General features: G+C 40.6%; 2 protein-coding genes across 3 annotated transcripts in view; one reads left to right on the top strand and one right to left on the bottom strand.

The window, feature by feature from the left end:
- Window positions 1-6102, bottom strand: part of pappa2 (pappalysin 2) — a 68703-nt gene extending 62601 nt beyond the window's left edge. The window contains exon 1 of the mRNA XM_046409067.1: window positions 3830-6102. Coding sequence (XP_046265023.1) covers window positions 3830-4814 — 985 coding nt within the window. The 5' untranslated portion in view covers window positions 4815-6102. The remainder of the gene's footprint in view (window positions 1-3829) is intronic.
- A 5003-nt stretch (window positions 6103-11105) lies between these two features.
- Window positions 11106-25029, top strand: cop1 (COP1 E3 ubiquitin ligase). Of its 2 annotated transcripts, XM_046409112.1 has the most exons (21): window positions 11106-11824; window positions 11956-12015; window positions 12640-12737; window positions 13129-13193; window positions 13327-13446; window positions 16989-17057; window positions 17221-17280; window positions 17438-17517; window positions 17814-17877; window positions 18115-18156; window positions 18909-19023; window positions 19582-19717; window positions 19913-20056; window positions 20410-20518; window positions 20699-20780; window positions 20859-20975; window positions 21770-21887; window positions 22492-22616; window positions 22803-22963; window positions 23302-23346; window positions 23940-25029. In XM_046409112.1, exons 1-21 carry the CDS (start codon window positions 11469-11471, stop codon window positions 23955-23957), a joined length of 2184 nt encoding a protein of 727 aa, XP_046265068.1. In that variant the 5' UTR covers window positions 11106-11468; the 3' UTR covers window positions 23958-25029. The 2 variants fall into 2 exon arrangements, with proteins under 2 accessions (XP_046265068.1, XP_046265069.1); XM_046409113.1 differs by lacking the exon at window positions 18115-18156 and having other exon boundaries at window positions 11107-11824.
- Window positions 25030-25503: the final 474 nt, after the last annotated feature.

Here is a 25503-nt window from a genome sequence, read left to right as displayed (position 1 = left end):
AAAAATCTAGCTCTTTAGCAGCCAAATGCTCCACTTTGTTCACCAGCTAGGCCAGTGGTGGACAGTATCAGAGCTTTTCTAGCTGAAAAAAAGTCTACTGTGGCTGCCAATGAGCTTGATGAGAGCAGAGTGAACCAAAACAGCAAAGTTGTGATGGTAATAGTACTCAGGCCCTCAGTTTAGACATCAGTATTCTTTCAACATATACACAGTAGTGGCATTTTTGTGTAACACATATATAAATGTAAATTTATTCTGTTTTCTATGAAACTTTAACATTTTTGGACTGGATGCAGCGATGCAACAATGAATATCTGCACATACAGCAAAAATGATCATGTGCACTAATAACGTTGAACATTTTTCAGCTAGGTAGCACTTATAAATAGGTATATAAGTGGTGTTTGGATGTATTTGGGCAAAATAAACAAAATGAATGCGCAGCGCAAGCTACGGTACGTGAGGTCAAAAACTTATCAAACTGTGACAGCCTGCGGTAAGATTAACCATTTGTGTATTAAGAAGACATTATATTTGACAAGTTCTCTAACACATAAAATGCATTAGAATTCTCAGAGAAGAAAAACATGAGGTGGTCTACAGTACTTGTACAATATGGCCAACAATGGTCATTATTATCAGCCAGTACCATAAGTACTGCCATCAGTGTTGGCTAAAATGCAGTAAAATAACTATAATACATGACCTAAGGAAACGGTGTACTATGGACTCTCAATATTCTGCAGCACATACACTAACAATAACAATAAAGGATGAACTAGACAAACAAATAGATTTATAAGATCATCACAGACAATTACAAGTCGAACTAATGTCAGTGTCATGTCTAGCAGAAACAATAGGAGTTTGTTTTTCACTGTATTTGCCAGATTCCTTCAGGACACTACAAAGAGAAAGGCCCATGCCGCAAAATGCCGTCCTCACATAAGGAAGCAATGAGGGGGGAAAAGTTAAGTAATGGAGTCGGATCTTTGATCAGAGTAAATGTGAGTGGACGTAACAGTTTGTGGTCTCCCTCACTATCTGGACAGCTGTGGTGCTGCAGCAATTTTCAATTTGTTTGATGTATGTGTTGTTCTGTCAAATGTGCAGCTTTTCAAACGTAACATTCTTGACAATGGCCCATTGGAAAAACAATAATGTTCATCTTCATGTGAGCAGCCTGCTTAAGAGAGGGCTTCGTAAGATTAATGTGTCTGCACAGAGTCAATGGAAAGAGCTTGTGCTAACTATGAGGGGAGAGACTCCATCAAACGCACCACGGGAGTTCATACTATTATGTCATCATGTATTTGTTTAGAGTCTGGGTCACGAATGAAAATATAATTTCATTTGCAATTCATGACTTAAAGCAACGGGAGTGACATTAAGTAACTCAGCATAGTTTATTGTGGAAGTGATTTGTTAGTCTTACCAGATCACCTGTATTTATCACCTGGCGCTTGGTTTAATGGCTATTTGATGCACTTTATAATACAGCACTGGGGTGTGAAAGGATTGGAGTTGTTGTATAAAATGAAATCAAGAACAGGTATTAAACATTACCACTGTCATTAATAATGCTGCAATAACAAGTGTCTTTATCGTTACTGTAGCTGCTGTTATAAACCAGTATCATCATCACTGCCTCCCTCCTTTTCAGTCATATTCATCACCACTGCCCCTGATTATCTTATCACACTGTCATCATAATAACGTTATGACACATATTTGTCACAGTAACATTATCCCACTGTACTCGGTGTAACTGCACCACTATTAACAGTATTATTATCCTATTATAGTCATCATAAATCATTATTAGTATTGTCAGCAGGGATGTAACCAGAACCTAAAAAAATGCCAAGGTCAAGCAATTAAACTTGGACAGGGTTTGGGATTAAGCTTCTTTTATAGTTACTCTGGTTTTGTCTTTGGTCATTTGAGTGCACACGCATTTGGTTGTAAATAATCCAAGTGTGATTAGATTTATAATTTGAGAAAAACTTAAAAACAACTCGTGGCTATTCATGCATCCTAGTTGCAAACAGACACAGACAAATTAGAAGGATATGACTTATGAACTGGGAGAAAAAAAAAACACACAAAGAGAAAAAAATGTCAAAAATAAAGCCATGGTTTACCATTTTCTTTCTTATGCTGACACATGCCGGAAAGCAAGCCTTGGTCTGAATACCACAAGAGTGGTATTCTCCTCGTTTCAGAGAGAATCGGCTATCATCAGCTATTGAGTACATGGGAAAAAACACAGTGAATTGTGTTTCTGGAGTTCATAAGTGCATGCGCTTTCAGTCAGATGTACAGCTCACACGATACTGGATTTTTGAAGCCAATACTGATAACTGGGCCTCTTAAAAAACAATGTTTTTGGGATAGTAAAAAACGTAGGCAAACAATCTTGTTACTAATCACTTGTTGTTTTTTTTAATGTTGCCATGAGACCGAGCAGGACACCTTACAAGCTGAAAGATTAACTCTGGTGGACAAATTATGACATTGTTTCTAAATCGTCTCACACAGTCAGACTGACAATCATCAGTGTAGTTAGAGTTGAAGAGATGAGTAGGAAATAGGGCTGGTCTATATATCGATATTATGTCAACTACACATCATATTTTGGATATAGAGAGTCAGCCAAAATAATGCATACACACATCAGGAAAAAAGAGTAATGCCATCTGTTGGGAAAACATTGTACATCAGTACACAGTGCTACCATAATTTGATCAAACTTTGAAAGACGTATCTATGTGTATAGAAGTACTTATACAAATTAAGTATTTATGCATCTTTTCTTTTCCTGATGTGTGTATACATTATTTTAACTGACTATGTTACGCTGCAGTATTTCATAAGTGCTGTCTTTTCCTGGTTTGAAAAAATGCATTACAGTTAGTCACTTAGTCATTATATCCACATTACTGATGATTATTTATCGCAAATGTCATTATGTTAATATTATGTCAGTAGTAAATAGTAATATTCATCCCCGTGTTATTGTCACATTATCAGCATTGAGATATTTGGTCAAAAATATTATGATATTTGGTTTTGTCCATATCACAGAATAACTGAACATACAATCAGTCAGAGTGAGCTATGAAACTGCACAAAATCCTCATATTTGAGAGGCTGAACAGAACATATTTGTTAATGTGATAAATTAATTTTCTGTTCATTTTCTGATGCAGTCACTCATCTAATTGTTTCATCACTAAATATCATCACATAGTCCCGAGCACTGTGATTTCTCTGTGTCACCATGTCTGCAGTGGAAACCCTGGATAAACTCTGTTTGACCTTTGTGGTGAAAAGCAGCCCTCTTTTTCTTGGAATCCATTTAACAAGAGAATTTCACACAACACACGAGATTGCTGTTAAATGGGCAAACCCAAACGTTGTTAGGGTTGCTAGATATAGTATAGCTGTCACAAGCAATTTGAAACAACATATGTAGCCTGCAGCACCACACACCATGTGTATGGCAGTCAAGTGCAGGCTACTTGAACAGAGTGGGAGGGAGCATGGGGAGACAGACAGAGTAAGACAGGAAGGAGGCTGCCATAAAGCAGTTAAAGAGACAGACTGATGCTGGACAGACAGACATGTCCACCAATGGCAGGCTATTAGAATAAAACAGATAAAGACACAAGAACTTGAGACTAAATTTGTCACTTCAACTTCACAGCCTGGGACGGTATGACTAAGGAAATTAGTTCAAAAATGAATTAATTAAGTCATGTATTCCCCTGCCACTGTCATGCAGCACCTGTCCCCAGCTCAGTGTGTGTGACCAGTTTTCACTCACCTGCTATGACTGCGGGGTTGCTCTGCCCTCCCTCAGGCTTCACCCACAGCTCAAGGCTGAACTTTGCTCTCGGTAGCTCCAACCCTGCAGCGGACTTCAGCTTCAGCTGCTCCCGACGCCCGCTGAAGTACAGGGCGGTCATCCAGGACGGGGGCACCCGTGGCACGGGGCTCCCCCATGGAGAGGAGCTGCCGACGGGCAGGCTCGACGGCGGATCCGCCTCCTCCACCTCCCCGGAGTAGTCCTCATCGGTACCGTCCACTAGAGTCCCGGTGGAGGGCGGCTTGCCTCCATCTCCCTGCTGCAGCCTGGACAGGACCTGCAGTCCTCTGGAATCTGCCGAGCTGTCGGGGGAAACTTTCTCCCAAGTGGAGTTGCCCTCGTGCGTAAACGTCCCGTCGAGGCTGCGGATGAACCTGGAGCGCGAGCCGCGTGGGGACTGCGCGTGGCCCGGCGACGAGTCTGTCTGCCCGACGTCTTTAAGCAAAGAAGCCCCGGGCTGTTGTGTGGCGTCTGACCTGACATAATTTGGCTCTCTCCCGTCATTTGATGGTTTCTCATAAAGCCGTCCGGGCAGTGTAACGTGTTCTTTCCCCGCTCCCGCCGTCGCATCCTCCGCGTCCCCACGACTCGTCTTATCCTGCCGCGCCGGCGCGACCCGACGCAGCCCGGTATCAAACCTGCACCCTCCTGCACAAACCACAGGAGCGCTCCTAATAGCGTACAACTCTCCTCGGCTCGTGTGCGTCCTCGGACGGGCCGCTGGAGGGCGATGTTGGTGCGGGGAGAGGGAGCGGCGTTGCCGCCGGGACCTCCACACGCCAGAGACGGTGCACTGTTCACCTGCTAGGCTTGAGAGCTCACGGTCTGCCCGCCGGGCCATGGCGCGTTTGTACCGGCTGAGTGCATCGGAGCGAACCGGATTGAGCAGCCACGTGTTAGTGATGAGGACGAGGAAGATAACCAGTAGTCTGATCAGCAACATTTTCTCAGGATAGGAAAGGTATCTGGCGTGGTTTTGTTGAAGATAAAGTGGGGAAAGAAATATTAAAAGTCTGGTTTCCAGGTCAGCAGCATGAGGTCTCACACCGGACTGTGGTTATTGGATTTATTTGCGCCCATTTACCCAACAATAAAGCAACGGCTGTTTAGGTTTTTGGAATTTAAAATGAATCTTTTATGGTTTAAAAAAAAAGGAGAGTAATCAAACGTAAACTATCAGTGCATTCCTAAGAGATTAAACTACTAAATAGGATGTCACATTCAAATTTTCTCACGTGGACTCATTGCATCTTGAGGTTCTTGTTGTGGGCTATGTTTAGTGTTGATTTTGAATAAAGCAGACGTGTAACACTCCTGAAGAATCATAGAAACAACAGGATCTTCGGCTAAGTTAATCCTTTGCTGGCGCAGTTAGACTCCACACTGCACTTTGCGCGGACCCTTAGAGGCGACGCTTTGCCTCCTTCCCATTCATGTAACTTCTACTGTTTGCAAAATATCTGTAGCCTCTGTCACTTTGTTTCTGTTTACACTGAGAAAAAAAAAGCTCTTGGGCTAAAGAGACAATTTTGAAGCGTCAACAGGCTGATTCCAACTTGTAAATGATCAGAAACAGAATTATTTTATTACTGAGGAAAATGTGGATGCAGTTTCCTTCAAAAAAAAAAAAAGTCAGCTTTATTTTCATGAATAAATCAGGCTGAATCAGATCATTTCACTCCATACTGACTTTGCACAAAGCCTCTAATTTCTTTTTTACCTGACCATTGCGGCATCATTTAGTGCGTCCTGCTCCAAAACATGGCTGCAAGGTGAATCAGGGTAATAACACAAAAAAAAGACAAAGTCACTCCAGAGTGAAGTGCAATGCAAAGTGCCAGCCCTAAAATATCTAGTCCTATAATTTCTGAGAGAGGACAAAAATATTAGTCCGTTACATGATAGTTCGGCGTCTGCGCGTCAGCTCCTCTTGGTGTTTGTTGTGCGTCTTTGTGCGCTTCAGAGAGTGACTTGCTGCTCCTCTGCACCGGTCCATGCAGTAGTAGTAATATCCTCCTCCATTCACTCCTCTCTCTCTCTCTCTCTCTCTCTCTCTCTCTCTCTCTCTCTCTCTCTCTTTCATTCTCCTTTAGATTTTTTTTTCTATCACAGGGAGCCCCTGCCCGCCCTGACATCACCGGTAGGGGAAGTGTAGTGGAGGAGGTGTGTGTTGGGAGGGAGGGAGGGAGGGGGCATCCTTCCCAGGTTTCACACTTGGGTTTTATAAGGGAAATCCTCCCCCCCACCCCCGCCCACTCCTGTGCCCTGCGTCCCTCTGATGCAGAGGGGTTGTAAAGTTAATTTATGTATTTATTATCCTTGTCCTGACCTCATCCATCTCTCCTCCATCCATCCATCCACACTGGTCTTCTTCACATCCCTGACTGAGTAACACAAGAGTGTAAAAAATATTCTGTTTCAGGTTACAGTCCTGGATACAGAATGTTAACAGAAAAATGCAATGGTGGAATATAACTAATAACATAATTACATTTACTCAAGTAGCCTCCCATTCATTATGAAGTAACAGTGAAGGTATGAGGTGAAAGTGACAACTGCTAAGGAACGTTACTGGAGTATTTCCATTTCATTTTACTCCACTTCAGAGGAAAGTGTTGTAGTTTTAACTTCACTATATTTATTTGACAGCTTCACTTACTGATTACTTTGCAGATTAAGAGTTTATACAAAACATGTGTACTGTGTGCACCTTTATGGATTAAAGTGCCCACCAAGCAGAATGTACAATAGCTAAAATGAGCTTCATTTTGGCCAGCTGCAACTGCAAAATGTCATTTACACATAAATGCATCAGTAAAAATAATAACAATACATATATTTTTGAGATTATTTTATTTTGTAGTACTTTTTGGACAAAACACAGACAAAATATTGTTAAGTAAAATGGTACATATAACAATGTGAATCTTGTAAGAATCAAAAATAAACTTACGATGAAGAAAATATCCCCCGCTTGTTGTATCACCGTGCGGTTCTTTAAGGGGGTGGTGCATTTAGGTAACAGCAGCATTTTCGCTGTTAAGCAGGAGCTACAGTACTTTGCTGTGGACTTCATTCACATTCACATTGGTTTTATGTGTTAAATGTGAATATGCATAGCAACCTGCTGTAGAGTATATGTAGTGGAGTAAAAAGTACAATGTTTGCCTCTGAAATGTTTCCACCACAATGGCGGAAAGTGACCCCCCCCGTCCCTCCCTCTCTCTCTCTCTCACTCTCTCTCTCTCTCTCTCTCTCCCTCCCTCCCTCCCTCTCTCTCTCTCTCTCTCTCTCTCTCTCTCTCTCTCTCTCTCTCTCTCCCTCTCTCTCTCTCTCTCTCTCTCTCCCTCCCTCCCGATCTATCTCTCTTACTCACTCATGCTTTGGCTCTCTTCACTGGTACAAGACAGACAGGCACAACATCTGTCTCGCACATGAAAAGCTTTTTTTTTGAGTTTTTTTTTTTTTTTTTTATCATCCAAGTATGCTACCTGCTTTGTGCCGACCTTTTGTGCTCATGTGGACCCAACCAGGGCTGAAAAAACAGGAGGAGGAAGTACCAGATGAGAGGGAGGAGTAAAGCAAGAGAGATATAAAGAAGAATACACAGAGGGATATCACGCAATACTAAACTGAAAATACCACAGATGAAATGTTTGTTTCTTCAATATAATGATTTAGCATAAATGTGATCATGATTTATATGCACCTGCATGCCACATTCACTTTTCCAAAAGTCTGAATATGTGACTGTTTTTTTTTTTTTTCTATTCAGGAAGTGTGTGTCTGTGTCCATACATTCTGGGAAAATGTTACATTTAAAAGGCACAATAAGGAACAGTCTGTATGGTCACTCAGGGTCACACAGAGGATCAATTTGAAGAATATTTCCTTTCATTCCTGCTTAGCCAGCAGAGGAGCATAATTCACACAGCACAATGTAAGTGAATCTACCTGCAGTAAGATCCCACGCTGAGTTTGCACCACTTCCAGTATTATCCAACCTTCTCACGTGATAAATAAACATGCATTTTAATTGTTGCAGAACTTCTTAATGTCCTCATCTTTTATCTCCCCATGCCAAACTGTGTGTTTCTGTAGCTCATCGCATACGGATGAACATTTTCACTCATCAAAAATAACTTGCAAATGGAAAAATAGCTTTTGGCTCCTTGTGCAGGTCCTTCTAACTCAAAAGACAGGTGTACTTACTGAGATGTTTCCAGACTTTGCAAACAAAATCTATAAGGTTCTTCTTACTTTTTAACTACAATACAGCTGTTCACCAATTGAGGATTTTAAAGTGTTTGTCCCTTTACAGGATTGATTTGTGCTGTTGTGTTTATGCTTACAACATGCAGACAAATTTAACCATGATGCACACACTCATAAGTGATAATTATAAAAAATAACAGTGGCTACCATAGGCAGCTGTTACTGTTCCACATCATAAGAAACATTGCCCCTTTCTTCTCCCCCAGACCCCACTACTTTTTGTCAGGCTCAATTTGCAAACAGGGCCCTGGCTCGAGGCTGGAGATGGAGATGGAGGAGGAGGAGGAGACCGCTGGCAGTTATGGCAGGGGCCCCAGAAGGGGCAAAAATGGTTCCTAAAGAGTGGGAGGCAGGAATTCCACAATCCCAGCCTGACTGACTGAGGGATCTGCCTGCTAAACATTCAGCTTTTTCTGCTGGCAAAGTGCCCTTTGAAATCCAGCTGCAACTGTGCTGGAAAAAAAGAAACAAGAGAAAAAGGAGGGGTGGGTTTGACAGAAAGAAACAAAAAAGGGAAGGAATGGGAGGATGAAGGAGAAGAGACAGTAGGAGAGAGAGAGAGAGAGAGAGAGAGAGAGAGAGAGTGTGTGTGTGTGTGTGTGTGTGTGTGTGTGTGTGTGTGTGTGAGAATGTCTGAATGGGCATGCTCCACTGGGGCCTCACCCCCCGCTGTAAGGGACCTCCACAGATTATCCTTCATCTGAGCTTGTCGGTCTTGACCCCACTGACCCTGAGACCCACTCTCTGTCTTCTCCTCACACACACACACACACACACACACAGTTTTCCTCCCTCCCTCACCCATTTGTTTCTCCACACACACAGTCATTATTTTCTGTGTCACTCACTCATTCTCTCTTACCTCTGTGCCGCTCACTAACCTCCAACGCTCCAGTACTGCTGACCCTCCAAATCCACCTCACCACCGCACACATTCGCACACAAACGCACACACAACCTGGTTCCACATGAAAAAGAGGGGGACCCATTAAGAGAAAATCCAGGCTGATGTGCAGGACAAATGAGGAGGGGAGGAAAGAAGAAAAGGGGAGAAAGAAAGAAGGCAAGCTTTTCACGACTGCTGGTATAAAAACGAGGGGGGGCGGGGTATACAGTATAGTGCAAGTGCTCGCCTCAAAGGATCTCATCGTATTTAAGGTGCTCACATTAGAAGTCAAAACTGATATTTGTGTCTGTTGTATCTTTCTTTTGTTTCCAGTCTGCAGTGTATGATATTTCTGTAAAACACAGAGGTCACATTTCATAACAAAATGTTAAAAAAAAAATAATAATAAAACATCAAGTTCCCAATTTCTGTCTTTACTATGTATCTATGTTGTTCATATTGTGCCATATTGTAATGCATTTGATCCAAACAGACTGAAATTTGCCCACATGTTGAGCAGCCATAATCTTAGCACACTCTTTTCCATACTTGCTTTGGAGTCACACATTAAATTGAACCCAAGCACGACAGACCTCTGCAGCACATTTTGCTGTACACTTTGGTCCCCTTCAGGGAAATTAATTTACTGTTTGGTGTATCCAGTAATTTTCCTCTTGCTGAAATGCTTATTACACATCCTCCATAATGATACACATAAAATTCTTCCGCAAACAAAAACATGGGAAAATGTTGTCCTTCGGATACGTGGAGGTAAAAATGGAAAAGCAAGTAGTAGGCTGGGTAGACGGTGAGTGTGAATATGTCAGTGCTTCTCAGATTTTATTTACAAAGCTGCAGGTGGATGCTTGAATGACATGATGCTGTTTTTCTTGACTGGCTGCCTGGCGGCATTAGTGGATGTGACCTTCCAGCTTGTGTTTTTGATGTAGAGGCGATATCAAATGAAAAACAAAAAGACAAACATGAAGAGAAACACTGTAGAGAAGTAGGCTGAAATCGTTAAAATATTCCTGAAATATTCCAAAAGGAACATCTGTGTGTTTGATCTCCTGAAGTATAATCAAAACGTTTTTCAGAATTTTCAGAGGTGGGCTTGTCATTTTTAACCTTTTAAGATTGTCAATAATAACTTTGTGCCCATTGTGATAGTTCCATGTCATTATACAAGCAAATACAGGATATTGATTATCACATACAACATAATTGATGGGAAATCTTTATTTTTTTGTTTTAATTTAATGCGACATTTGATCCGAATGTTGCAGTATTTATCTATTTTTATGGCTGGGGTTGATTATCCTGAGTTTCAATTGCACATTTCAGTGTCATGAGATAGGAATTATTTAGCATTTGTGTGATCACATAAATAGAAACTTAACCTGGCTATAATTTTTTTTCAGTTTAACAAACCAGAAAAATAGTAACATGAAAAATGCCTTCAATATATGCTTTAAATAATTTTTTTTAAATTTTACATGTTTATTTTGTCAGTTTTGGTGCATGTGTAAGTAAAAAAAGTAATCTCAACTCAAAGGTCCACATATTTGGTTTTCTTGAGCTTTTAAAAGCATCGGACACAGATGCAATTGAAAGCTCAGTAAACCCTGGTAAACGGTCCAATGAGGAGAGATTGTATTGCCACAGTGTTTACAAGGTCAAGAATGAACTTCCTTCGTTATCCAGTTCAGTTCAATAAATGGGAAAAAGATGCATAAAAGAGCCTTACCACAGAATGTAATTTAGTACAAAAAAATCCTACAAACTACAGCCTTACAAACCGCCACAGAATTAAAAAACACATCTCAAATATACAGTATTTATTCCAGAGCAGTTGTATCAGATTGCATTACAGCGATATGGGTGTATATTTTCCTGGTCACCAAGTGTAGGGTTGTATCCTAGATAGTTTTGATTAAAAAATGAATTAGGCCGGGAAAAAAATGCAAATTGTTCTAGTGACCAAAGTGTCAGGGGTGTCCTATTTCCAAGAGTGTTTCTATAGGCGCCATTAAACTCCTTGTCGCTAGGGGGCGATATTTGAAAACTGGGGGCACATAGGTTACTTGGGTAATCTAGGAAACTCAAGAGATCCCTCTCTGTAGCTAACAGCACCTAGCCGGCTAATCTCCTGGACAACGCAGTTGTGGTTATTTTTTTCCGTTTCATTGTTCATGTCTTTTTGTCCTTTGTATTAAAGCGATTTTCTAATACACCGTCAGTGACAAAAGTGAGGCAGACAACGACGGACAAGTTTAAACTCGCTGGATGTGTAGCCACTGTTCCTTTCTCCCAGGATGCTAGCACACAAACAAGCCAGCTAGCTAGCCAACCTGCTAAAGTAGCCAAATAGCAGCACTGTCCGGATGCTTTGAACAGCAACGCAGCGGATTTTGGGGAGTTTCCAGTCGGTCTTGCATGATGTCAAGCAACCGGCCACAGCAAAGTGCTGGAGGGGCGAGTTCAGTGCCCAGCACAAGTAGCAGCGGCAGCACAGGCACTGGGAACACAAACGGTGGCGGTGGGAGCAACGCCGTCTCAAGCAATGGTAACAACTCTGTAAACGTTGTGCCCTCACGGACCTTGGCAGCAGCAGCCAGCGAGGGCGTCTTGTCAGTGCCAACTTTAGCCACCGTACCGTCGTCCCGGGGCGGTTTTCCTTCTCTCAGTAGACCCTCTGCATCCTCGGGCAGCAGAAAGAAATCCCTCCACCAAACACCACTTTACAACGGCCTCTTGAATTCGTACGAAGATAAAAGCAATGATTTTGTCTGGTTAGTTTTCACTGGAAGGACCTCTTTCGAAAACGTTCTTAACTGTTAGATATCAGTACATTTATACCTTATTGCTTCAAAAGTTTTGAAGTTGACATGCACTTAACACGACTTTTCGTCCACTTTTCTAGTCCCATTTGCTTCGAAATGATAGAAGAGGCACACATGACAAAGTGTGGGCACAGTTTTTGGTAAGTGTGTCGAGGCGATGGGATAATTATTTCACACCAAATGATTTTGTTTGTTTGAGAACATTGACACATCCGTCTGGTAGCTGTTTAAACGTCCCACAGAGCAATCTGTCAGAAGTAGAAGATCATGTTAATTGTGTGGATTTTTGCCAGCTAAAATAATTGTTTACGTTTTGTGTATTAATATTTCCTACACGAAGGGAGAGAAGAATATACGACTGACTGACTTCCCCACCTGTCACAGCACTTAACCCAACTCTAGACAAACTTTTTACACTTTAAAAAGTAAAAGCCAAATGCAGTCTGTGCATCATTAGGAAACACCATTGTTTTGCCCTTGGGAATGTTTTCATAGTATGTGATAAATGATTTGCACAGATAAATTAGCCTGAATAGTTAGATTGCATGCATGAAGGTGGAGTGACTGTGTCAAACAGTGAAGTAAAATGAAAATAGAGAAGTCCAACTTGTCTGTGCTTGGTTAGAGGCGTGCATTTCAGCATGGTTAGGTATGGCTTAACTTAATTACTAGTAATTTGCACTGTAACAGTGTTCTTTTGTCCTTCTTTTCTTGTACCCTTTCAGTTATTTCCACAGTATTGAAATGTTTTTTTACTTTTGCAGTTTCAAGTGTATTCGCCAGAGTCTGGAGGATAGCAACAGATGTCCCAAGTGTAACTATATTGTCGATAATGTGGATCAGCTTTACCCAAACTTTCTTGGTAGGTATTATGAATGCAAAGGTTTAAATCAGAGGTCTGTTCGTGTCTAAGGTGCTGCTCTGTATTTTTTTGCCTTGACAAAGAGCAATTTTGAAATGGAAGTGTTGTCACAGTATATTTCCTTATCAAAACGCAGTTGTCTCAGAGCCCATTTTCATGGTGCTGTACAATAATCTTGCATTAAATCATTAAATTTTTTATGGTTTCACATTGAGAGAGGTGACCTGCAGGTGATATTGTTACATTCTCTGTCATGTTTACCACAACAAAACTGGCTCACCCAAGACATCGTTGCTTTCTTTTTGAATTACACTTATGTCATGTTTTTGCACACATATGCATAAGGAGCATTTCTACCTTTCTCATTCACTCCTTCCCATCTGTGTTCTAGTAAATGAACTCATCCTTAAACAGAAACAAATACTGGAGGAGAAGAGACTAAAATTAGATCATCCTGTAAGTACTATGCATACACTCTATACCTTCTTTGTTTCTTTCTTTGTCTTGTGAAAAAGTTGCACAATCTTATTTTCACTATCACCTGTTAAATGTGCCACACTTGTAACTCATCTGTGTCTCTGCCCCCTAGAATGGGTCTAGGTGGCAGGTGTTCCAGGACGTGCTGAGTCCTGACCAGGAAAACTTGGATCTGGCAAATGTCAATCTAATGCTGGAGCTCCTGGTCCAGAAGAAGAAGCAGCTGGAAGCGGTAAGTAAGGGTCCTGGGGTGATCAGATATGTATTTCTTTTTTCTTTGTTTGTGTGTGTGTATATACATTATTTCTTGCAGTTTGCTTTTGCATTCACACATTCAAATCACAGAGGGGCGGCACGGTTAGCACTGTCGCCTCATACCAAGAGGGTTGCAGGTTCAAATCCCGGTCTGGTCCCTTCTATGTGGAGTTTGCATGTTCTCCCTGTGCCTGCGTGGGTTTTCTCCGGCTACTCCGGTTTCCTCCCACAATACCAAAAACATGCACGTTAGGTTAATTGGCTACTCTAAATTGCCCCTAGGTGTGAGTGAGAGAGTGTGTGGTTGTTTGTCTTTGTGTGTTGGCCCTGTGATTGACTGGCAACCAGTCCAGGGTGAACCCCGCCTCTCGCCCGTAGTCAGCTGGGATAGGCTCCAGCTCCCCTGCAACCCTGACGGATAAGCGGTATAGAAAATGGATGGATGGATAAATCACATACAATACAATATTCCGTAATGAAGAAGTATAACTGTGATTTTTGAATCACTGATAACTCATAACTTGTTATCCCATGTTAAAGGGGGACTTAATGGGATCATATTCCCACAGATTGACAGGGGCTGATTTTGATGAACTGACCACAGTGACGTTTGTTATTTGTTATTGCTAATAGTTAGAGCTGATATGTGGTGTACAATGAGTTCAGGGTATCTTCAGGTTGTTCAGAAAGGTTGTACAAAGTCTTGCATTACTTATTTACAGGTTGAGGTCTTGAGATTTATATTTTGCCTGTGGTAGACAATCTGCAAGAGACTGTTCAGTTTTACCATCAGAACTGTATCAGACACTGTTACTGCTGCTAGTTACAGTAACTTCTACGTATTTCACCATGCCAGAAAATTTAGTAGCTGATACCAGTGAAATTAAAAGTTGCAAGTTGTCAAGTTTTATGAATGGTATTTTTCGTGGTTGGTTGACATGGTGCTTGTGTGCAGGGGTAACACTTAGCGAGTAAATGCGGTAAAAGAGTCACTCTTTCAGCGTCCCCATTTTTTTTCTTGTTTTTGTCAGTCTGTGTGGCACGAGCCATAGGAAAAGAGAAGTGGGAGCGTGTTTTCCTGTCTGGCTGTCTTATAAACATACACACACTGGAACAGCTGCTGGTAGCCTGTTGTACATTTATTGCTAACTGTGTATTTGTCTGTTGATAAGTAACAAGAAATAGAATAACAGAATGAGGTCCTAACGTGTCCTCGTCTGGCCTGTTTGAAGTTTTCCCTCAACTCTATGTGTATGTCTTCAAGGACACATTGGACTGTAGACAGTTCTTAATGCATTTCAGTGACCCTTCCCTCCCTCGTGGTTGGTCACTAGCCTGTTGTCTTTAGTCATGGTAGCCATTTCAAATGTCCTCTGTATTTTTCCTATTGATTTCTTTCTCAAGTCAGTTCAGAGAGCTGCGACAGAAAAGCATACAATGTACCTTTTTGCAAATGGGTATTAAATTATCACAATCCCCTCAACTCGTGCTTTAGTAGTTTTCAAGGTAAGAGTTATTAAGAGTTAAGGGTATAATATGCAGAGTATTTTAGTTGCTATTAGCAAACACACCATTCAAATTTTGCCGTTCCTCCAAGGCTTAACAGCAAAGAGAGAGAGAGAGAGAAACAGAAAGAGAACGAGAGAGTGTGGTGGTTAACACAAACAGCAGTGAATTGGATAAATAATTGCAGCTCTTTGTGACCGACCAAGAAAGCAGCAGAGGAAAGCGACCATGGAGTAACAAAGGTCCGCTGTAACCTGGTTGCTACATTTTATACCTTTTACCTTACAATGTTATAAGCTACACTGTGCAGCACAAAGGCTGACGCCCAGAAACGTCCCGACACAGCAAAAGGCAATAAGGTCACACAGGCAGAGGGCAGCTAGATTGATATAATATTATCAGCGGCATTTCAACAGTATCTAAATGGACATTTGGTATTCACTCGTCTTATCTCATATTGACTAAAAAATATACCAGCCTACTTTTGACTTTTGCAGGATTCTCATTTTTTTTTCCATTAAAGCAAAGTGCTGTGTGATTTATGATCTGTGCCCTCTAAGTAGGCATATTTCCTTTTGTCAGTGTGGTGATTCTGATTCAAGGGCTCATCTAGCCAGCTGGCTGCCATGGCGGCTTTTATTTCTTTAGCAGGACACTTTCTTGGTACATTTTTGTTTGTATTCTTATTTGAGCAAGATTATTTGCATCTGGGCAAACTTTTTATCTGATTGTACTTGCATGTTTTGATTCATTTTACTTAATTAATTGTGAATAAGAAATTTTGTATCTGCATGTAGAGATTGCATTTGGTGGCAGTGTTAAATTCAAATTTTCTAAGGTGTTACTCTTTGAAATCATTACTGATGCAAAGAAACCTTTAGCGGGATCATAAACTTACTTATCAGTTGTCTAAGGCGTTGTGTTAAACAACTTGTCAATCAGTTTGTCTTGCAATACCGTATGTACTACAATGCAGTAGTCATGATTCAGTTCAGGGGATTCAGAGGGTTTTAACACAACATCAAATGAACCACAGCTACAAATCTTTACATATTAATTAAGTGACCGTACAGTGTTATTGAGAATCGATACAGTATCCCATAAAAGAACATTTTGATATTTAATTGTATCAGTATATTTGTTCATCCATAGTTAATATGCTGTGTTTTGAATTTTGTTGGTGGGATTTCATCAAGTTTCAGTAGCTTTAAATAGCTGAATATCTTCTCTGGTGTTTGTATTAGTCTAGACCACACAAAGAACTGGCCGAATAAGAGCATCAGTGAAATATATGACTTGACTTCCTGTTTTTGGTTCTCTTTGTTATGCAAGACATTCAAAGCACGGGGAACGTCAGGCCACAGTTGACAGTCAAAAATCATCAGATACTCCTAGACCCTTGTTTGTTATCGGCAGTTCCATTGAACAACGTACTCCTGGTAATCTGTACTTTGTTTTAATAATGCATTTCTTTAGTTTAAATGTAAGCACTGGAGACGAAAAGGGTGCTAGATTGTAAGAAAATTGAAGCAAACACGCCAACAGCTTGTCTTCTGCTGCAGTGGATGATTTAACAATGTTCTTTGGTTCTACTCTTACGTAGTTCATCAAAACGTTTTCGTGTGACTTTTATTCTTACTCTGTACAGGATGCAACTTGGGATGTTTGAGGTGTAATACTTGAAATAACCAAAAGAAACCTTGTTACAGTCAGGGGAGTAAATGTAATGTACCCAAGTATAATTGAAGAAAAAATTAAGTGTATGCATGAATGTGTGCAATTGAGATGATGAATTGTGACCTTTTAAACTTGCTTTTCTACACAATTTTCCTCTTGGTAGTAAAATCCTTTAGAAATAGAATGAATATGTAGAGAGACAAAAACTTAAATGTTTCTCACGTTGTCGACTGTAAAATGTTTACTATACTGTGAGATCTTATTATCTCCGCAGAGGATGAACAAATACATCCTGCAGCTTCACTTGTGAGCTTATGATGTCTGTCTCCCCACTAGGAATCCCAAGCAGCTCAGAGACAGATCCTCTTGGAGTTCCTTAAAGAAGCCAGGAGAAACAAGAGAGAGGTGCTGCTGTTTTTGTGTTCTTTGGATCATGATTGTACTGCTGTACAAACGTTGGTCTGTTGGGAACAAGGACAATAACACTGACAGTATTCATTTTTAATTTTAATAATAATTTTAATGATAATAATAATAATTTTAGTTTTGTTTCTGGCTCTGTGAACAGCAACTGGACCAGCTGCAGAAAGAGCTCAACTTTCTTGAAGAGGACATCAAGCGTGTTGAGGTAAAGTTGTTTCCAACTTTATTCACAGCTACCCTTATTCACAGTTATGGTCCAAATGGAAAGGTAGAGGAACAATACATAGCATTACCAATATTCCATATTAAATTGTGAAATAGCTTCAGACAGACAATTTAATGTTCAATGTTTAATTTTTCAGGAAATGAGCGGGCTGTATTCTCCAATGATGGAGGCAGAGTGCACGGTGCCCAACGTTGAGGCTCCCTCACCAGCAGCCAGGTACCGACGACTTCTGTCTTCTTCCCAGTTATGTACAGTGTATTCACAGCCAGTGAATCCATCGTCACTCCACTACAACTGACCACACTCCGCTTCTTTGTTCGCTCAAGTCAAAACTCCTTTTCAGCACAGATGGTCGTTTCTGATGCTATGTCTTTGGTCTCTGATATTTGCTCTATCTTTATGAGGAGCTGCTAATAGCTAATAGCAAAGCACATACTGCACATGTAGTTAAGATGGAATGAGCTCTTATGCCTTTTATACATCTGTCTTTATGTTTGTTTGTTGTTGAGCAGCTGCAGTAGTATTATTGACCCACCAGACTACAGCCAACCTCCAGGATTTGGTGGAACAACCCAGGTAAGAGAGAAACACACATGATGTTTGGCTGATTATTTTCAATGCATGACTAAAGTTCTAACCCTGTCAAGTTCGCTATCTTGTTGAATTTTGATTGACTTGTAATCTGTTTAATTACTTCCAACCCTGAGTCCCAAAATGTTGCAACTCTGTGTGTGATCAATTATTGATCCTTTTTGACATATACTCTATTGAAAACCATACAAAGACCATATATTCAATGTTTTACCTCATCAGTTGTGGATCGCTCAGAAAACACCTGTTTGGAACATCCCACAGGTAAACCGTTTTATTGGTAACAGGCGATTGCATCATAATTAGGTGTGAAAGAGACATCCTTGAAAGACTCAGTTGTTCACAAGCAAGGATGGCGTGAGGTTCACCACTTTGTGAAGAACTGCTTCAAATCTGTTTAAAAACATTTCTCAGCACACAATTGAAAGGAGAGAGGGAATCAAGAGAAATCTCTGTACTTAACGGGGCAAGGACAAACACCAGCATTGAATGCTCTTGACCCTCGACCCCTAAAACGCCAGCTGATTGTATAAAGGATATTATTACATGGAGTCACTCCAGAAAACCATTTTAGTTAAACACAGTTTGTCCTTGCATCTACACACTTGCATTTGTCCAGTTGAACATTAAATATTTCTGTACTGTAGGATTGGAAAATCATTTCCTTTTTTTTTTTTTTTTTAAACTTACGTTTTACACACTGCCCAACTTTTTTGGAATCAGGGTTGTATTTACATTTGGGTTATTAATAGTTTTTATAGATGTAGGCAATTTGTTGTGGCTCTGAAGGGGTATGAGAAGTCATCATCTATTTCTTATTTCATCTTTATGCACAATCAAACGAAGTTTTTGATAGATGCTGTGGTGAACTGAAAGTCTGTGGACTTTAAATGTATATTAGCTTAAAACAAATCATGCAAATTCTTGGTACATTTTAAGTGAGTTTTAACAGAATAAATATCAGAATGACTTTGGCACCAACTTGACTCTTGTAACACTTGGAATTGTTTTGCCAGGGCAAAAGACAGACGTGGTACAACAGCACCCTGGCATCAAGGAGGAAGAGGCTCATGGCTCATTTTGAGGATCTGGAGCAGTGCTACTTCTCCAACAAAATGTCACGCATCACAGGTACTGATCCTGCAGAGGACGGTGGTATAACTTTCTCACAGGAATTTGTCTAAATTGTTCTGGTCTGGTCAGCATGTGTTGTTCTGGTGGTGCACATCATTGGAGATTGGAGGTTGTTTGAAGGAAGGATGTCAGTTAGAACTGGACATTCACTTCAGGGAATTCACGGACGGACTCACGGATGGGTGGGCAGTAGTGTCCGCGTCGGCTCGGTGTTATTGCAAGAAGTTACCATTTCTTAAAATGGAGACCACAGTTGCTACAAAATTCACTGTTTGCTGTCACAGAGTGGCTGAAACTGACTTTGTGCTGCAAGGCAAGTCAGCAGGTTTCCAGAGACACCTACCGCAGTGGCACATGGAACAAAGTCTTCTTTGTTTTCAATTGTTATATAAATGTGAAAGAATTTATTGTTGTTGAATGGGACATGAGGCTCTAACAACTTTGTGACATTGTGATGTTTTTCTTCTTCGTGTCCATGACGTGAAGTACACTGTTTCAGTAGTTGCTGCTCTTTTAGAACAGTATTTTGATGGTATGTATATGTGTTGTGTTCAGAGGAAGGCAGGAACCTGAACCAGCTGGATGATTTTATGGAGTGCCTGTCCAAGTTTACCCGATACAACTCTGTGCGGCCGCTTGCCACCCTCTCATATGCCAGTGACCTCTATAATGGCTCCAGTATTGTCTCCAGGTACGAAAAGGACAAGACTGAACTCATGTATTGCTCTCATACACTTTGTGGCATTGTTTTTTGGAGGCTTGCCATGCGATTGTTAACATTTTGTATAGATCTGGCTGGCTTTTTGTTGTCTGTTGTTGTTGGGAACAGAAATATTTTCAGTCAGTGTTCTTTATCAGCCCACTTCCTGTTCTCACTGTGTTTCAGTATTGAGTTTGACCGTGACTGTGACTACTTTGCCATCGCTGGTGTGACCAAGAAGATCAAGGTGTTTGAGTACGGCACGGTGATTCAGGATGCCGTGGACATCCACTACCCTGTTAACGAAATGACCTGCAATTCCAAAATCAGGTACAGGGGAGAAAAGGATAGGAGCAGGGGCACACGGACATCTTTGTGATCTTACAGTGAAACTGGGCACACATTTCAACAAGTGTGATAATAAAGACAAAATCTGGTTTCATCATACACGAAATTACATTGTTATACTTTTAGATTCCCTGTTTTACCAGTGAACAATATACTGGAATAAGGGTTACATCGTTTATTTAAAGGGCAGGATATTGTGCAGGTGTGTGTAAGATAAGATAATTCTCCATCAGTCCCGCAGTGGTATAGATGTATAAAGAGATGCATAATCAAAAACCAGAAAAAAATGAATGAAGCACTTAAAGTGAAAGTGATCCTAAACTTGTTTGTTGTAGCTGTATCAGCTGGAGCAGCTATCACAAGAACCTCCTGGCCAGCAGTGACTACGAGGGTACCGTCATCCTGTGGGATGGATTCACTGGCCAGAGGTCCAAAGTCTACCAGGTGTGATGCTTAAGTCTTAGAGCATTGTTTTTTGTTTTTATGATAATGGCTCAGTTTCCATACTTTAATATTATTATACTGTTATATAACTGTTAAATTGCAGATTTAACTAAATGGACCTCTAGTTTTTAAATTATCCATTTTTTTCACTAATGATTGTCCTAACATGTTTTGTTTCAGGAACATGAAAAGAGGTGTTGGAGTGTTGACTTCAATCTGATGGACCCCAAGCTGTTAGCCTCTGGTTCTGATGATGCTAAAGGTAACTGAAGACCACTGCTGTTACATCTTATGATATATAAGACGGTGAAATGTTCACGTGTCTGTTTTTGGGTTTCAGTGAAGTTATGGTCAACCAATCTGGACAACTCAGTGGCCAGCATCGAGGCCAAGGCCAATGTCTGCTGTGTTAAATTCAGTCCAACCTCCAGGTATCATCTGGCCTTTGGCTGTGCAGGTAATTGGTTTAAGTTGTATTTCTGTTATCTTTGTCTAAAGTCACCATTGGTAGAGGGAGAAAAATAATTCACGCAGTGCTATAGTGCAATACTGTATAAGCATGGTGACAGTACAGGGTCTGACTTAGGCCTGCCAATCAGTTTTGTTTATTTCAGAAGTCTGTAGGAATCTAAAACAAATAAAGACAAGAATTTGTCTCTCTTCAAAATCACAAGCAAAGAAGCCAGTTTTTCCTCTCATCGTGATGTGTTATTTTTGCGCTCTAACGGGGTACACACACCTCACACCAGTTCCTTGTAGACTACTAAATTTCTTTTGTGGTCACATGCACTCCAGCAGTCCAGACAGACTTCTGAAAACTTGATTCATGGCTCTCTCATAGGAAAAACAAGAATTAGAAATATATTCTTGTACCGAAACACAGTCCTTCACTTAGCTAACACTGGATGAACAGAGCAGCACAGAACAGTGATTTTGCCCTGTTTTATGTGTCCCATTGCCTGCTTCCCCAAGGTCCAAGTCCATTATGCCTGGAAAAGGAAACCCCTCCTTGACCTTGAAGTTGTTGGCTTGTTGTCTACAATCAAGCTAGGACACTTGAATAAAAGCCAGCAGCAAAACAAAACTGACTGAAACACATTTTTGTAAATGTCAACAAAGGCACTGCACCGTCGTTTCACTTGGCGGTTACTGGATATGACCGGCTCTGACAGTTTGCAGATATGAAGGGCGCCTAGTAGAAGTGCTCTGTCAAGTGTCCCATCTTAATGCACACCCTCTTTTCGCTTGCAGACCACTGTGTCCATTACTATGATCTACGCAACACTAAGCAGCCAATCATGGTATTCAAAGGTCACAGGAAGGCAGTGTCCTACGCCAAGTTTGTCAACGGAGAGGAAATTGTTTCTGCGTAAGTCACTTTAGCACTGCTGTGTAGAAGTTAGACATACAGAGAACATTTTTTTTTTTTGTTTTTTTCTTTTACAGTGCATGTTCCTCCTACAAAGACATTTTTTTGCACCATATGTTATATACTGTATCCTTTTATCATCGTCCCCATACTAACTCCCTCATACAGAAGCAACAACGCGAGTAAGAAAAAGAATTTCTGTGATTAGTCGGGGCAAAATTGCTTTCTCTTTTTTCTTTTTATGGTTTAAAAACAGGTGGAATAAAAACAATCAGGATCTGTTTGAGCCTTTTGTTGTAATACTCATTTTGTCCACAAGAGGCTGAAGTGCACCAGCACCCCATGTTCTAAACTTGACTAAAAGACTTCAGACTTGAGAAATGGACCACCAGAATTTTATTTTATTTTTTTTTTTTTTGTCACTTGCCTCTAAGACAACAAATATGCAGGCAACACTTATGTTTTCTTTTTTGTTTTTACAGATTACAGATTGACAATTGATAATGTTGTGCCACAGATTAGTGAAAAGCAGTGTCAGTAAGGCATGTCACCAAATCCTCCACAATTCTTGACTCATTAGCTCTTTCCACCCTTTGATTGGCAGTTCAACAGACAGTCAGCTGAAGCTGTGGAACGTCAACAAGCCTCACTGTCTGCGCTCCTTCAAGGGTCACATCAATGAGAAGAACTTTGTTGGCCTGGCTTCCAATGGAGACTACGTTGCATGTGGTAAGGACTGACTGAATAAAAGGCTCTTGCAAATAAATCTGTAACAACATTAACTTGATATTTGCTCGAGGCAGTAATAACAGCAGCCAGCTCTTTGTAACTATATAAAACAATCTAAAAATGATTAGGATTTAAGTAATACATCACCTTTTGTGTGTGTGTGTGTGTGCGTGCACGCTTTTACAGGCAGTGAAAACAACTCCCTGTACCTGTACTACAAAGGACTTTCCAAGACACTTTTAACATTCAAGTTTGACACAGTGAAGAGCGTCTTGGACAAGGACAAGAAGGAGGACGACACCAATGAGTTTGTGAGCGCTGTCTGCTGGAGAGCCCTGCCGGATGGAGTGAGTTCGCCACGTAATCTCACTGTATCCTATACTAAAAGAAAGAAGGCACCAGCTGATTGACTGTCGCTGTCTGCGCTTACTTAACAGACCATGTAAATGCTTACCATCTCTTGTCATGATGGAAGCATTTATGAAAAAGACCACAAGCTCAATCTTCATGTTGGCTTTGCCGTATTCAATAGATGGAATCAACCAATTCTCATTTCATAGTAGTCCTGTATTCACATCACATTTTGTTAAACAAGTTGTAACATCGTGCTGCAGGTGATGTAGTATCCATGACTAAGTTACAGTATGTTGTTTCTTATTGATGATGCCTTTTTCTTTTTTTTCAGGAGTCCAATGTACTGATTGCTGCAAACAGTCAAGGAACAATCAAGGTTTGTGTTTAGAAACTTGTATATAAATCACATCAGTAACCACAGGCCAACTGCATCAGGAGCCAAACTGCTGTCAAGGTGTCATGCCTTGTTAAAGCTAGAAGCTATTTTGACAGGAGAATGTTAGACATTTTTGCTTGAAAAAAAAGACTGAAAACATTACTTGATTACATTACATTTGCGTAATCCAAAAATGTAATTTCTTGGTTTGTCAGAATACATAGAAAACTGTGCCAGTGTAATCAAGTCCTGCAACGTTCCAGAACGTAACATTAGTCACCCGTTCCAATGGACATTTAACCTGGAGCTTGTAGAATTATCCAGCTGTCCGCTATCAACTATAGAAGTTAAACAGCTACATGTCCAAAGTACCCAGTACACAGAAGAGAGCTATGCTGTGTGTTTGCTCATCCTCTATTATTCCATTTTATGTGGCACTGACATGCATTAAAAGTGTCCTTTTATACTGTACCTTCAGCAATACTTATACACCCTCCCACCTATCAAAGCAATAGCTGTGTTTATCTTTTTGTTGCTGACTTTTGGACAGCTACAGATAACATATCTGGGCTCTCTGTTTTCTCTCCTCACAGGTGCTTGAGCTCGTCTAAAGGCCCACCACGCCTTCAGTGTGCAAAAGAACCACCGTCGGCCTCTTTGTTTGAGGATCAGTCAGACGCAGGGAGAGCCCAGGCTGCCTGCTGAACTAGAGCTGACAGAAACTGAAGCTGTCTTATTTTCATGAGCTGCACATTTCAGACAGCAGGAAAGAGTGCACCAGTAGAGCAGGAGGAGATGTGCTGTCATTTTACTGCAGAAATTTGAGGACCTAGCTTGGGCACAAATGGAACAAGTGTTTTTGTTTCTTTTCAGTAAAGTTATATCGGCTACAATAGAACACCTCTTTATGGTTTTAGGTCAAATCAAAACTTGTACTTTTTTTTTTTATTAAGCTGTTGCTCTTAAGGGTACATCAAGCCAAACGCTACTAGTGTGATGCATTTTCCCTTTTAAAGGCCAAAGCACAAGACGACATGCAAAAGTGATGTCTTCACAAGAAGCTTTTAATCCTCGCCCTCATTGTTTGTCAGTTTTTCCCCTTTTATGTGTAGTTTTTCTGTTTTGTTTTTTTTTTCAGATTGAGAGAAACCAGTTTTAATAAATATGACTTGAATTTCATTCTGTCAAGCGTATCGTCAGTTCCTTTTTTCACCTTGAGTGGAGAACGAGAGGATAGTGTACGGAAATTAAGGAAGACCAATGGATTATGAAGTGTTGAGAAACTGTTTCTGTTGCTATTGGAACAAAATGAGCTATTTTTGCATGTAATCAAGGTGAATCTCATGTAACTTAAGGCATTGATCTGCAATGCTACATCGAACTGGATAATTTTTTTTTTTCCATGTATGTGAGCTGTTTGTTGGAAAAAAAATGAGAACCTCACACAATCAAATCTTTTTAAGTAGCAGTGGAATTACTCTTCGCATACTGTAGGATCAAACATCTGAACTGAGCTGCATTGAAACTTCATTGAAACTGCTGTCAGTTTCTGTGGAGGAATGATGCCTGTTGACAACATTGACGTGGAGATTTGGTCAGCGCCGCCACGACCGAACTATTTTATGATAACTGAGTGAGAGAGGTGTTTTGTATTTGTATAACTGAATAAATTATTTCCAAACAGTTCTGTCACTTTTGGTCATATTTTCATCAGCTGTTGTTTTTTTTTGGGGGGGGGGGATTTCAGTGATGACTGAGCTTGTATGGCTGGATGTTTTACTGTTGGTGTGACATGATAGTCTGTTAAATTATCTGGAACACCAGAGAGCTATTAAACATCTCTCGAACTTCATATGTGCACCTTATCCATTATGGTACTTTCATGCAATCTTCTGTAATGTGTGTGAAAACAAAGGGTTGGTGGTCTCAACAGGGAAACGGTACAACTGAGGCTCTGAACTGTGACATGAGTTCTTCATTCATTCATTAACAGCACATTAGTTTGTTCATCAATAAAAACCTCAAGGTTAAGTACCAGTAATATCATATTTATCATATGCTGTATGCAACATTTGATTTGATTTTTACGGAGTAAAGAACAAACACACAGCATGTACTGAATGCAAATGGTATTCAGCCATCATTAATTTTATTCTG

This window comes from Scatophagus argus, chromosome 13 (genome assembly GCF_020382885.2).
Source record: "Scatophagus argus isolate fScaArg1 chromosome 13, fScaArg1.pri, whole genome shotgun sequence".
NCBI lineage: Eukaryota > Metazoa > Chordata > Actinopteri > Scatophagidae > Scatophagus > Scatophagus argus.
Note: the sequence above shows the minus strand (reverse complement) of the source record. Positions and strands in the feature narration are given on the sequence as shown.

Coding starts and splice junctions, on each gene's coding strand:
- cop1 (XM_046409112.1), top strand. CDS start 11,469: ATGATGTCAAGCAACCGGCCACAGCAAAGTGCTGGAGGGGCGAGTTCA. Junction 17,878..18,114: donor GATTTGGTGGAACAACCCAG/GTAAGAGAGAAA, acceptor TTACCTCATCAG/TTGTGGATCGCTCAGAAAAC. Junction 19,024..19,581: donor CAAAATGTCACGCATCACAG/GTACTGATCCTG, acceptor TGTTGTGTTCAG/AGGAAGGCAGGAACCTGAAC.